Below are 15,070 nucleotides of genomic sequence, written 5' to 3' on the forward strand. Positions count from 1 at the left end.
ACAATTTAAAATTTATTATTTATTCACTAATAATTCTAGAAAAATAAAATAAAAATCAAAATAAGGGAAATGGGAATGGGATAGGGATTTCAACTTATTCTCGTCCCTTCGTCAAATAAGAAATTTGATATAAAATTGTTTTCATACCCTTCCCAATAGGAAAAAAATCCCTTAGGCCTCCATCCCGGCAGAGAATTCTATCATCACTAATAAAAGACCAAGGAAAAGGCTTTTCTATTGAAAACCGACCGAATTAATTTCTCCGTGACTTTCAAGAACTTAAATATCTTGAATTCAAACTAAATCATGAAATACATTGGGGCCAAACCGCGTTATTTTCTTTCATGCTTGTAAACATCATACTTGATTTTTCAGCCTAGTCAACATCTACTAGATTTCCAGTTTTTATTACTTTTTTATTAGTTATCCGAAGGACTCTAATAGTTTTCATTCTCATCCAATACTTTTTAAAAATTAAAAAAAAAATAATGTTAAGAATTCTAATATTTAAGTCTCAACTAAAATTATAAAGTAGCGGTTTCATGTCTTACAATTTGGTAAACACTTCTCATAAGTACTAAAAAATGAAAAAGAAGAAGCCCACCATCTTCTTTTTCCATGAGGCAACAGTCTTTTGTCCACAGATTGTTTGCAAAGGTACTTTTATTAAGACCTTCAATCGTGGAAAATTATACCAAGATCATGGCTTGGTAAATGTAACTTAACAAATTTACCTATAAGCTATAGCTTGATAACTTATAGCTTGGTAAAATTTATCCACTAACTTACTTGACCTCGCTGCTCTATCACTTATTTTACCTATAAGTTAAAGTTACAATAAATGTAACTTAGAAAAACACATATCATAATTATAAACACAAGTTGAGAGGGCTGACTTCCAGCCAGGGCCGGCTTTAGAGTCACAGGGGCCTTAGGCGAAATTTTTTTATGAGTCCTTTATTTATTTTATAATTTCAATATTCAAAGATATATAAAAAGGATCAAAATTTATTTCATCTTTTATTCTTAAATTTCAACAATAATTAAAAAATGATAAAAAATTTTAAAAATAGAACCTAAAAAATAGTCAAGAAGATATATTTTTGTATTCCATTAAAACCGTTAAAAACAAACAAACAAATAAATAAATAAAGACAATATTATTTTCAAATAGAATATTTAGAATGATAGAATATAAAAATTTGAAATGATAAATTGATGTTCAAAAATAAAAACGGACTTTATATTTTAAGAAACTAATTATTTTAAATGAACCAATGAATATAATAATTTTCTTTGTAGATAAAAGAACAATAAATTTTTTTCATTTACTAATTCTTGAGATTATAAGGTTTTTAATAAAAATTAAAAGAAATACTAAAAGTCAAGATTTTAACATTGAATAATTAAAAAGGTAAATAATTTTTTGGAAATATTAATAATGCATGAACTAATGGTTAAATCATATTATTAATTATATTTCTTTAAAATTAAGGTTCCCAAATATAGATTTTTTTTATCAAAAATATTTCTTAATTGTAGGATAATTAAGAATAGATAGATATTTAATAAACTTTTTGATTTTTTAAAATACATATTAAAAAATTTTATTAATTAGAGAATTATTAAAGAAATACTAAAAATATGAGGCCTTTTTAAAATATGAGGCCTTAGGCAACTGCCTTGTTCGCCTATACCTAAAGCCACCTTTGCTTCCAGCAGACTACGAAGTCTTGAGGTGGTTATGACTGGTGTTATTTCTCCTTGCATTAAATAATACTAAGCTACCAAGTAAGATATGATGGGAATATTTCACTCTTAAATTAGGGGGTTTAATTAAAAAAAATTTATTTATTTTAGAATGCTTTTTTTCTTACTGTTCACTTAAATGCATTTGAATTCTCAAAAACTTAAATTAAATAATTTTTTAAATTTAAAATAATAATAATAATAATAACAAAAAAATTATTTACTTTAGGTGCTAGAGCTCATTATGGCCACATTTGTGAAATTATCCTTTTTTGTAAATAATATCCATAAAATTTTAGTTTATTTTACGGTACTTAACTTTTTCAACTGTTCATTTAAACATATTTAAAATCTTAAAAACTTAAATTCTATTATTTTCTTTTAAATTTTAAAAATAACAGTAATAAATTATTTATTTTAAATGTTGGAGCTCATTGTGGCCATATTTGTGATAGTATATTTTTTGTAGGTAATCTCCACAAAATATCTAAAACAATTATATGATTATTGGGATACGAACCAAGTCTCCAAAACTAATAAATAATATTTTTACTACTAAACCAAAAGTATTTTGTTATATAGAAAATGTGCCCAATTTTATTTTTTTTAACTCTTTTAAAAGATGTTTGGGGTATGTTTAACCAAAAAAAAAAAAAACTTAGAAGGAGCTGAAGGCCCTCCTAGGCCTTACTAGGTCCGCCTATGTATGTATTTATATGTATATAAATTAATTCTATGATAGATAGAGTAATCGTCACATCTCGAATAAGTATCATTCAGATTTATATAGAATCTCAAGGACATATTGATCCATATAAAGTTTAGACAATCCTAACTCTTAAACTAACTTTTGAATCCATAAAATAAAGAATGGAGATAAAAATGAAGCTTAATTACCTTTAACTTCAGTAATTCCTTTCAATTGATTGGTTTGCCAGTCAATAACACGATCGCGCAAATTGCGCTCCGCGACTTTTTGGATGGAAAAATTTGATGTTTTTGGATGAAAAAATTTGCTTAATTACCTTTAACTTCAGTACTTCCTTTCAATTGATTGGTTTGCCAGTCAATAACACGATCGCGTAAATTGCGCTCCGCGACTTCCAAGATTAAGAAAAATTTGATGTTTTTGGATGAAAAAAATAGCATTAGTTAAGAGTTGATCAAGCCACGTTATCTTCTTTCAGGAAATTATTTTCCATCCACATTATATATACTTGACTTGTCGACCTAATCGACATCCACAAGAACTTTCATTATTATTATTATTATTATTGATGTTAGTAACAAAAGAAGAGGCAAAATTATTACGATAGAAAGTCAAGATACAAGACTCATGGAGAGCAAAATGGGCGGTGCCCTTGACAATGACCATAAAACTACAGCTTCCACGGGGCATAACTAAAGACCACAAGTAATAGAAAGCCATAAGGATGTACATTGGCGTTAAGTTAATTGTTATTAATTATGTTAATTATTTATGTCACTCAATAGCATTCATAAAGATTAACATGTTAAGGCACAAACAATATTATTATCAAATATTCCCCTTATCAATTGTAAACTTCGAACTTTTAGAAATTGAGAGTTTTTATTATCAAGATAATGTTAGTTAGTGCGGTTAATTTGATCAAATCCAAATTTATTACTTTTCAGGAAAAGTTTTAAGTAATGTAGCTCTTTGTACGTAATTCCTTAATGTTGATACAAGCTTAATAGTTTTTAACTATTAAGATATTAAAATTTTGACATACAAGTGTCATCACTTATTGATCTGAAAAAAAAAAAAAAGAAAGATAAAAGAAGTGGGAAAAAAATTGCCACAAAAAAAAAGAGAGATGAGAAGTGGTTGTTTCTAGACTGAGCTTGATTCAAAGTCACAAAATAAAACAACATAAATGATACAACTACAAATATTTGTACAAATTGAGTTAGTAGCTTGTATGACATAATTAGATTGATGGAATAAAATATCATAGAACCTATGTTAATTATTTTCCTAAGTAGAATCTTGGAGAAAAGGAAAAGTAAAAACCCTTCATCTTAATTACTAGCTAATCAAATTGAATATATAATTTTTTTTTATAGAGCAATATTATGTTACTTATTGGGATATTCATTTATGTTACATCTCATTTCCATTGATTAAGTTCTTAAAATCATAGGTCAAAAATTAAAAATAAAATCTATTAATAACTAGTAAATAGCAAAAATGAAAAGAAAGGAAGAGAAAAAAAGATCAAAGACTTACAAAGTCAATTAAAAGCCGAAAGCTGAGAGTAAAAATTCGTAGTTATGTTATAAATAGCATAGAGCCCTCCTTTATTGGTTGCAGAGAAAGAGAGTGAGTACGTGTATTTGATTAATAAAGAGAACGGGCGGTTAAAAAAAGGCGATGATGTTAGTTTTCTTCTTATTAACAATAATATTAGAAGGGTGTTGGGGTACTGAGGGATGTTTGGAGCAGGAGAGATCTGCTCTCTTGCGACTCAAACATGATTTCTTTAATGATCCTTTCAATCTTGAAAACTGGTTGGATGATGAGAATCATTCAGATTGTTGCAAGTGGGAAGGAGTTGAGTGCAACACCTCAACTGGCAGAGTGAAAGCACTATATCTTAGTAGTAAAAGGCAATTTTTGTATTCGACAGCGGGGCAGCTGAATGCTTCCTTGCTTACCCCCTTTCAACAACTTGAGACTCTTCACTTAGATAGCAACAACATAGCCGGTTTTGTTCAGAACGGAGGTACTTAATAAGTTTTATCAGTTCCAAGGTTTCGAAAATTTTTTAAAAAGTTTAATTTTGAAATAATTAACACAACTCTATATGATCTGTTTTGCGAGGTCTAGAGAGGTTATCAGGGTTGAGCAACTTCAAGCTTCTCAATTTGGGCAGAAACCTGTTTAACAATAGCATCTTCTCATCTCTAGCTGTTCTTTCATCACTAAGAACATTGTCGCTGGGTTACAATAGATTGAAAGGAAGTATTGATGTTAAAGGTAATTAAGCTTCATATCTTCTAAGGTCTACTAGACGCAAAAATAAGCTTCATTTATTAGTCTGTCGCTGCAATCAGATATTTGTAATGCCCTACTGCTTCCTTGACTAACTCTATTTAAGTCTTGGCATATACCACATACGCAGAATTGGATTCCTTGAGCAACTTAAAGGTGTTGGACATGGGCATGAATGAAATCGAAGATTTTAGTGTTCGTCCTAAAGGTAATTAATTAAATGAAAGATTCAACTACATTTGGAGAACATTTAATTCATCATTTTGTGAGGGAAGGCTAAAAACTCAGAGCCAGGAATGGTTGATTTGGTTGTGTATTTTGAGAATAATATGTATATTGTAACATAAAACAGTTAGTAAAATTGCTTTGATACCAGTTCGCTAAAGACGTTATGTAATATTTTCGTGTTTGAATTCAGTTCTAGATTTTAATTAACAATGTTTCTAAACAGATTACAGAAGCTTGAGGAGGTTGTATGCACTTGTTCTAGATCACAATTAGAGATGGAAGCAAGTTTTTTCAGGCAATGGGATCATTCCCATCCCTCAAGACTCTTTCCCTTCAGTTCAGTAATTTCACAGGAACTGTGAATAGTCAAGGTGCGGAGGTTACAAGGATTAAAATAAAAGATAAAGAAAAACACACACTCACATGCTATCTAATAATATAATGTGTTTTGTCCTTTAGTACATTAGAATATTATTTTTTATTTTTTAATTTGTTATTTGATTAAAATGAGTGAACCTCATTTAGAAAAAGGCCTATATATATATATATTTTTTTTTTCTTTTTTCAATAGAAATGTTGGACAATTTCACCAACTTGGAAGATTTGACATTGGACTATTCCTCTCTCCATATTAGCCTTCTAAAAAGCATTGCAGCTTTCACTTCGCTAAAACGTTTGAGCATCCAGTATGGTAGAGTCGATGGTGCTCTAGGTGATGATGAAGAAGGTAAATTTTAGAGTGTTGGAGGTTTTTGTGATATTAGTTCGACTTCAAATCTTTTCTTTTAATAATTAGTTAATTTTTTCTTTAAATAAAAAAATAATGCACTGTTCAGTACATTACGGTGTTGTTATTTAATATGTTGATAATAATTGTGTATTTAATTTTTAATTTTTTATTTTTGTTATATACTGAAGAATAAATGAATTCTATTTCAGGCCTGTGCAGATTGGGGCATCTACAAGAGTTACATATGGGGGGAAATGATTTAAGAGGCATATTGCCTTGGTGCTTGGCAAATATGACATCCCTTAGGGTATTAAGTCTCTATCTCAATCAGCTTACTGGAAATATCTCCTCATCTCCCCTCATACATCTAACATCCATCGAACGTCTCTTTCTTTCATATAATCAGTTTCAAATCCCATTTTCACTTGAACCCTTTTTTAATAACTCAAAACTCAAAGTTTTCAGTGGTGAATGCAATGAAATATTTGTAGAATCCGAATCATCACATTCTATGACTCCAAAATTTCAATTAGAGTCCGTTAAATTATCTGGTTCTGGTATCCATGCCACATTTCCCAAATTCTTTACAATCAGCATGACTTGGAGTATGTTGATTTCTCTGACAGTAACTTGAAGGGAGAATTTCCAAATTGGTTGTTAGAAAACAACACAAATTTGAACACTCTTGTTCTACGCAATAATTCTCTGTCAGGACCTTTTCGGATGCCAATTCAACCGCATTGGCATTTAGATACATTACATGTCTCCAAAAACTTCTTCCAAGGAAACATTCCATTGGAAATTGGAGTATATTTCCCAAGGCTGGTGTATTTAAATTTGTCTAGAAATGATTTTAACGGTAGCATTCCCTCTTCGATTGGGGATATGAACTCGTTAAAATTTCTGGACTTATCTCACAACCAATTGACTGGTGAAATCCCCGAGCACTTGGTCATAGGTTGCTTCAATTTGGAATATCTTGTGTTGTCAGAAAATAGTCTGCACGGTCAGTTATTTTATAAAAAAATTTATTTGAGAAAGTTGGCAAGGTTACACTTGGACGCCAATTACTTCACCGGAGAGATCCCAAAAAGTTTGTCTAATTGCTCCCGGTTAGAAGGGTTGTATATGAGTGATAACAATCTCTATGGTAACATTCCAGCATGGTTGGGTAATCTTTCATCATTAAATGATATTATGATGGCGATCAATCATCTTCAAGGTCCAATTCCATTAGAGTTTTGTCAGCTTAATTATCTTGAAATTTTGGACCTTTCAGAGAACAATATATCTGGGACTTTACCATCTTGTTCTAGTCATTCCACTATCCAGCAAGTTCACCTGTCCAAAAACATGTTATATGGACCACTAAAATATGGTACATTCTTCAATAGATCTTCTATTGTGACATTAGATCTTAGCTATAATAGCTTTAGTGGTAACATTCCATATTGGATTGAAAGGCTTACTCGTTTGAGGTACCTTATCTTGGCTAATAATAATCTTGAAGGTGAAGTGCCAATCAATTGTGCCGGTTGAAGCAGCTGCGGTTGATAGATCTTTCTAATAACTATCTTTTTGGTCAAATTCCTGTTTGCTTAGATAACACTTCGCTTCATAATAACGGCGATAATGATGGTTCATCAGCTCCAACGTTTAATCCTAATCGTACAACTACTTATTTTGTTGGGCCTTCAATACTGGAAAAGGAGGAAAGTATAATGTTCACAACCAAGGAGATACAAGGGAAAACCTCTTAACAAAATGTATGGGGTTGATCTTTCTTGCAATAAATTGACAGGTGAGATTCCTCCTCAAATTGGCAAATTGACCAGCATCCGTGCACTAAACTTTTCCCACAATAATTTGACGGGAGTAATCCCAGTGAGTTTTTCAAACTTGAAACAAGTTGAAAGCTTGGATGTTTCGTACAACAACTTGAATGGGAAAATCCCTCCTCAGCTAGTTGAGTTAAATGCATTGGCTGTTTTCAGTGTGGCTCACAATAACTTATCAGGCAAGATCCCCGAGTGGACTGCACAATTTACAACCTTTAAAGAGGATAGCTATGAAGGGAATCCTCTTCTTTGCGGGAAACCATTGCCTGATTGTGATGTTGCAGCAGTGCCAGAAGCTTCAAATGAAGAAGATGGTAATAGTTTAATTGACATGGGCAGTTTCTATATCACTTTTACATCATCTTACGTAATTGTGATCTTGGCAATCATTGGAGTCTTGTATGTGAATCCTTACTGGCGTCGTAGATGGTTTTATCTTATTGAAAACTGGATGACGTCTTGTTTCTATTTTATTGTCGACAATCTTATTCCCACAAGATTCTATCGTGCATGTATGTAGTTGCATTATTACCTTGTTTGAAATTTTTAAGTGCTTTTTTTTTTTCATATGATGTATAAGATCAATAATGTATTAATTTAATGCTAATTGTTCAGCAATATTCAATTCTACACGTAATTGATTTGTACTGTATTGGATTTTGGGTTTCTACTTCTACAAACTAATCATGTGTTTACTCAATGCTCGGAAATTATGAAATCAGAGATTGCACATGATCCAAGAAAGCCAACTATCCGGAAACAACCTCAAGTGAAAATAGTCAGTGAATCGTGTAACGTATCCACGGAAATGGTAGCTAAAATTGATGGGTATGGAAGCTCAAACCCTAAACAAAAGCAACAATTATTTCCTCTGATAAAAAGTAGAAGATTGACCACTATATTAAAGGTTGTCAATTAACCTCTCCTCAACCAGAGCCAGCAATATTGATAAGTATGAATCATACTTCATAGTTAATATGGACTCAACATAAACATTAAAAAAAAAACTCACAAATGCTCATGCATCAAATATGGAAAGAACAGGGCAAATCCCTAGAAAAATTTTTCTTCCAAGTTAAATTATTAGTCTTCTTTTTTATTTCTTTCAACTTGTCACAATTTACAAGTATATTACAATTTTATAAATTGACTTTTGTAGTATAACTAGGGAGAAATCTGTACCTAATCTATATTTTTATAATAGAAGATAAAAATAAATCTCGTAGGACTCAAACTCATGTCCTCAAATTTAATTATTAATTTTACTAATCTTAATCATAAAAAAATAATAATATAATACTCACGGATACCCCCTGCCACCTGCCTGCATATATACATATCAAATTCGCAACGAAAAATGTCGAAAATTTCTTGATAATAATGAGGCTTCAATTGGAAAAGGGTAAAATTGTAAATACATGTCACTGGACCAAAGAAAAAAATTGAAAAAAAGGACACGTATTCAAGATTACATCATGGAGGCTATAATTGGAAAATGGTAAAATTGTAATTTGAAAAACACATTTTAATGGGCTTTAAGACCTGGGCATGCCTTACATATAGCCCACATTTTGGAGTGGACGCATTTGAAAAAAAGAAAAAATAAGCAAACTCCCTCTCAAATTTTTAAATAAAAATTCTCTCAATTATTCTTATTATTTGCCCACGATTTTCTTTATAGCCAAACAGCATGAAACTTATACTATTAATAAAATAAAACCAAAAAAAAAGCATGAAGCATGATAGATTCACTGGCATAAAAGAGAACCAAACATGAAATTTGATGGATTCACTATGATGAAACATGCATATTTCTCTATATTTATTAACGTCTTCAATCACTAAGCATTTTCTTTCATCCGGAGGTTCTTTGCTTCATCTGCTTATTTGAGTACTTAGATGGAGATTTGAAAACTTTTTACCAAGAATAAACTTTAATTTAATTTAATTATATATGTATCAATATCATGTCAATATGCACTTAAAAAAAATGATTATATCCTTTTGGAGCCCATCTCTGATCGGCGAGATTATGTGTTTATTTGTAACTCCAAATTAGTCTGATTAATGAGCTATTATCCCGACAAAAAAATTAAAGTAAATACAGAATATTAACAAATATTTTATAAATTGAAATTGGTCAACAATAAATAAATCCTAATGGAAGATTAGTTGATTTCTTATTATCATTTGAAAAATTCATAGCAACCTTCAAACAGCAATTTGTGTAGGGAACTAGGGATTGGTTCAGTACACCTCCTTTACACAAAATTATAAATGAAATCTGAGCATTTGAGTCTTTTCTTAACAATGAGATTAATCAACAATGAGATTAATGAATGAGATTGCTAATTTGGGATTGCAATGGCTAATTAAATAAATTACTTTATTGTGTGAATAAAATAAGTTATTGATTACAAAAGCAGCTTGGTGTTAGATTAACACAATGAGATTGACAAGTAGAGTACATGTATTTAGTAAACTTGATTACGAAAGTATTTTTTTTTATTACATAACGAGTAAAATAGACATAAGTTTAACTTGTCTTCTATTTTTTAGAATATGATTAATAAATTGTTTAGAAATGCCTTTTTTTAACACGTAAAATTACATACGGTCATGATTATCTTTCATGTGAAATTAGTCATAGTTCAAAAAAAATTTACATAATCCTATGCAAGTCTTAATTATTCTAATAATAGAAAATAAAAGGGAAATACAAAATATTTGAACTTACTGAATTAAAATTTTAATACAAAAGAGAACATACATTAGTTATTATAGTAATATGATATGTAATAGTTTATATTTATTAGGATTTATGAAAATATAAGACATAATTATTTTTTTTTTAAATATTAAGGTTATAATATGAACTTTAGAAATGTAAGATGACTTATTTAATGAACTGCTTATAGGTCTAAAAGGTGCTGTCAAAATATAAAAAATTATGAAATAAGTAGGTTTTACAAAATTTATCAAATGTTATTTTTTAATTAAAAATTTATAAAATAAACTCATTGAATTTCAACTTTAATTCTAAACAAAGGCCCGCAATATACTATAATTATATTTTCTTCCTCTCTCCTTCTATTTTTTTGTCGAATAAAAAATTCTTTTGATTATACATTTTCTCTCCGATAATTAAACCCAGGGAATAATATTCAGAAGTCGGTGATTGAACCAAGTTACATAACTTACATTTCTTTCAAAGGAAGCGTGTAAATAATATTCAGAAGAAGTCAGTGATTGAAGCAAGTTAAATGTGCAAAAAAAAAAAAAAAAGGAGGATGAATAATAATTGATTTGATTCTTTAACTACTTGATAACCCACCAATTTATGCAATATTCAAGGCATTAAAGTTTTATTTTGACACGAAAATAGAAGGGCATTAACATTAAAGCTACCTAAGAGAAATTGTCTTGTTGCGCTAATGAATGTCGTTACAAGTACGAATTTGTAGCTTGCAAGTCTCCGAGAAAATAAAAAACATAATAATTATTGGATAGTACAGAACTACATTGGAGGGAGAGAAAGAGAAAATGATAATAATAGAAGAGCAAATTCACAGCCTCGATAGAGATACCACAGTGAAGGGGTGGGCATTTCAATCGAGAAATTGAACCGACAGTTCGATTTGATTAAAAATTAATAGAAAATTAACTAAACGGTTTAATTGAATAAATAGAAATTAAATTGAAAATTCAAATAATCAGATATAATTACGATTTTAAAAGTAAAAAAACTAAAAAGTTGAACAAAACCATACATTATTCTATTAAAATTTTATTTAGTTAATTCAGTTCGATTAAAAAATTGAATCGAACCAAGCCGTACCCACCATAATATTGACAGAAAATCAGAAATAATGTCTTCAAACTATCGTTTTACTTATTATTTTATTTTTATTTAAAAAAAAAAGACAATAGAAACGGCAGCGTAAATACACCAATCTATTGTTTCTGTTGCCGTAGTGTCTCGCCATGATAGCCAAATATCAGTGCTTATTATATTAATTATTTACAAAAACATTTACAAGGAGTCCAAATAGTAAAATAGTAAAAACTATTATTAAGAGGAATAGGGTATCATTCTCCTTACATTTTATCGGACACTTCAACACAACTATACCATTTTTTTTTAATTATATGAGACTATTGCTTAAGAGTACAACTCATATTACATGAGATTACAACTGATGTTTACAAATCAGACTATTACCGAGACTAGTTTACATCGACTCTTATGAAGCATGCTCAGATTTTTACCCTATCTAATATTCGAGGAACGTCTACTCTACTCACATTTCAAAAGGGAGAAGAGTGTCTTCACTCAAATTGAGGAAGGAAATTAAACTCCCACAATGCGTAACACAACTATACCATTTAAATTGCCATATTAAGAATATGTTACTCAATTACGAGTAAATTTTTTTTTTTGGGTACATAAAGGCTCCTCAAAAAGAGCTGAGTAAAATCTCTTTGATTATATTAATATTTGAGATTTCTAATTATTAACTAAAACTAAGAAACTGCAATAACTATTTCATTTAAAATGTTTACATACCCAGATTTGCATTCTTGTCTAGAAGATATTGCATTAATGTTTGACTCATATCATGCTATAAATTCATCTTCTTGTGCTAATATAACAAATCAATCAAAATTAGTTTCTCATAAATCCTTAAGAATATAGAGATTATTAAAAGATGGCGAAGCTCACTGTTGTTTGCATCTTGTTTGTCCTCCTTCTCCTTGTCTCTGGTATGTTTTTCATCCTTTTTCATAGAATGCAAATATATGCGTTCATTTCAAGTGTATAAATATAATGAAATTTTCACAAGATGCCCGTATATTAACTAGTATGTTATGCTTGACAAACAGAAGGGAACATTATGCATGTGGCAGCAGCAGAACGTAATCCTGGCCCTTATTGCCTAAAAACTTGGCCCTGCAACGGGGATGATCAATGCAGAATCGACTGCTCAACTATGTACAATGGAGAAGGACACTGCAAATATGTTACGGCAATCTATGCGCCTCATACATGCATTTGTAAATACAAGTGCTGATTTCATTTTCGCATCTCTCCTGCTATGTACTCAGGCTTGAAATAAATTAAATGTTGGCCATTCATGCTTGAAATATATTTCTCATAAAAGAGAGGTGCAATAAAATAACAATCTAGAAATTTTAATAGAACTTATTTATTCATTATTTATTTGACCACACATACTTTATCCTTATTCATAAAGTATATGATTAATATATTGGGCATATGATGTCCAAACAAAAGGATATATATCATAAATTCTTCATGAATAAAAGATATCCACAGTCATAAATGAAGGATACATCTTATTATGTATGGATCTAGCATACTACTTTAACAATTGAAGTGAAGACTTTGAGTAGAAACCTTAGTATATATGTATATGTACGTGATAGTTGACATTTATTTGGCTATAATATTGTGAATTAATCTTTTAGCTCCTACTTTCCCTGCTTTGAAAACGACTAGATAGCTAGTTAAATAAAACCAACTACTTGAATGAAACGAGGGTAACATAATTTTTTTATTTTGAAATATTTTCAACATGTATTGTCAAGTATATGATCAGATCATAAGAGAATCTAGTCAATTGACAAAAACCTAGTAATGCATGGGTCATGTGATCCCCCGACTTTCTTTATTAATTGATTTACATATTGGATAGAAATAGTTCGATTGAATATAGTAAAAATTCTGAGTCTTTTGTTGTTCTATGCTAGCCCCACCATATCTTTGATTTGTGCTTTGCAATTGAACCTGGATGTGAAAGCTAATAAATTGAAAAATTTGCATGTCAACTATGAATATTTTATAAAGGAATCTCCAAAAGAGATTGCTAAAAGAACTTCGATTAAGGTAATGCCTTAAAATACTTTCTTTTCCCCCTATTTAATCAATGCTAAGGTTAGTTGGTTGCCATAAGCACCCCCGTATTTAATCAATGCTAAGGTTAGTTGGTTGCCATAAGCACCTTGGTCATACCATTAAGACATGTTACATGGCCAATCTAGGGCTCCGACCTCAGCGGCCCAGTGGGAATTGGCAGACTATAGTAAATAATAAGAAGTCAGAAGTTCTGTCGTCTAATACTCCACAACCCTTGGATACTCCACAACCTGAGCCTTCCATCACTAAGCAGATTGCAGATGCAGGATCTCCAATTTTAAATATGGAGAACTGAGCCAATCGGTTCCTACTCCCATTTAGGAACCGATTGGCTAGGATGTCACGACTCATGATTCTAGGATTCAAGAACCTGGTGAGTATAATCTACATCTTCATCGAGCATCTAAGACATATTTTAGGCATTACAATTCTCATCCTGATAATGATGATAGTTCTGACGAACACGTGGTGAATAATGACCACTTTCTGTTTGCACCTGAGAATTTTGAGATAATTGACTGTAGCCCTGATTTTAGCGTTGTCGGTCATTTGAAAAAAGGCATTAAATTACTTGTTGACCGCAAGCATCGTAAGAGATATTATCATCATCTGCATTAGTCTTTTTCTTTTCATGTTAGGCTATGCCTAAATAACTTCTTTTACTGTTATATTTATTTCTCTTGATTGGACGTTTTGGTTTATGTCCCCCTCCATATGTAATTTTCATTATCTGTTCTAAGTGACAGGTAGGGGTCCCGCCTAACCTCCCACCAATAGAGTGGTACTCGCATAAAAAAAAAGTATCATATATTTTTCTATCTTATATATCCATGGATTTTGGATTTTATATCTATTAAATAATCTTTTATTTGATTTGAATGTTGGGTATATAGTTGTTACAAAAATAAATGTTATTTCACTTTTGAAATATACCAATTATTGACATTAATTTGAAATACAATATCAAATATTTACCAATACACGTGGTGATTGGGGATGACAAAATAACTCAACTCGGCCCAGACTCTTACAAACCCAGATAATTTGTGTGTAGTTCAACCTATGTTAGAGTTAGATTAAATGCAGATTAGGATTCAATTTCATGAACTTGAATATATCTAGGTTAGATTTCAATAAACTTAAATATCCAAAACTCGAACCGGATATCTTTATTTTTATATTGCTTTTTAAGTAATTTTAAAAATAAATAGAAAAGGGGAAAAAGAAAAAGAAGCCCTAGAACAGCTGACGCTAATTTGCAATCACATTTTCCTCTTTTAAAATCTCACAGTTGAAAGGCGCCAACCATTTCCTCTTCTTTTCATCAAATTAAATCATTGTCTTCATCATTTCAGCCACTTCCTCTTCTCTATGTTCATAATCATCATAATCAACTATTGTATTCCTCTTCTTTTTGCTACCGCGATCTCCATCATTCTCAGTTGTTCATCTTTAATTGCTGCAAAGTTGAGTGGACTAGCTTCCACCTCTAAGCCCACCACTGCTTCTCCTTTGTCATCTCTTCACAAACTCTCTCTATTTCTTTCTTTCTCTACCTTTCCTACGGAGCT

The 15,070-nt window shown here is 30.6% G+C and overlaps 1 protein-coding gene across 1 annotated transcript; it reads left to right on the forward strand.

Moving 5' to 3' along the window:
* The first annotated feature begins 4,147 nt into the window (after window positions 1-4,147).
* LOC112098867 (probably inactive leucine-rich repeat receptor-like protein kinase At3g28040) lies at window positions 4,148-8,081 on the forward strand. Its single transcript, XM_024185367.1, has 8 exons — window positions 4,148-4,496; window positions 4,601-4,750; window positions 4,896-4,973; window positions 5,649-5,720; window positions 5,933-6,030; window positions 6,318-7,233; window positions 7,326-7,439; window positions 7,525-8,081. Exons 1-8 carry the CDS (start codon window positions 4,148-4,150, stop codon window positions 8,079-8,081), a joined length of 2,334 nt encoding a protein of 777 aa, XP_024041135.1.
* Window positions 8,082-15,070: the final 6,989 nt, after the last annotated feature.

Source organism: Citrus clementina, unplaced genomic scaffold (genome assembly GCF_000493195.1).
Source record: "Citrus clementina cultivar Clemenules unplaced genomic scaffold, Citrus_clementina_v1.0 scaffold_9, whole genome shotgun sequence".
Taxonomy (NCBI): Eukaryota; Viridiplantae; Streptophyta; class Magnoliopsida; order Sapindales; family Rutaceae; genus Citrus; species Citrus x clementina.

Bases quoted from the DNA above. Each gene is read 5' to 3' on its own strand.
- LOC112098867 (XM_024185367.1), top strand. From the start codon at position 4,148: ATGTTAGTTTTCTTCTTATTAACAATAATATTAGAAGGGTGTTGGGGT. The intron at 7,234-7,325 runs GTGAAGTGCCAA...CTGTTTGCTTAG, and splicing joins GGCTAATAATAATCTTGAAG to ATAACACTTCGCTTCATAAT. The intron at 7,440-7,524 runs GTATAATGTTCA...ATAAATTGACAG, and splicing joins AATACTGGAAAAGGAGGAAA to GTGAGATTCCTCCTCAAATT.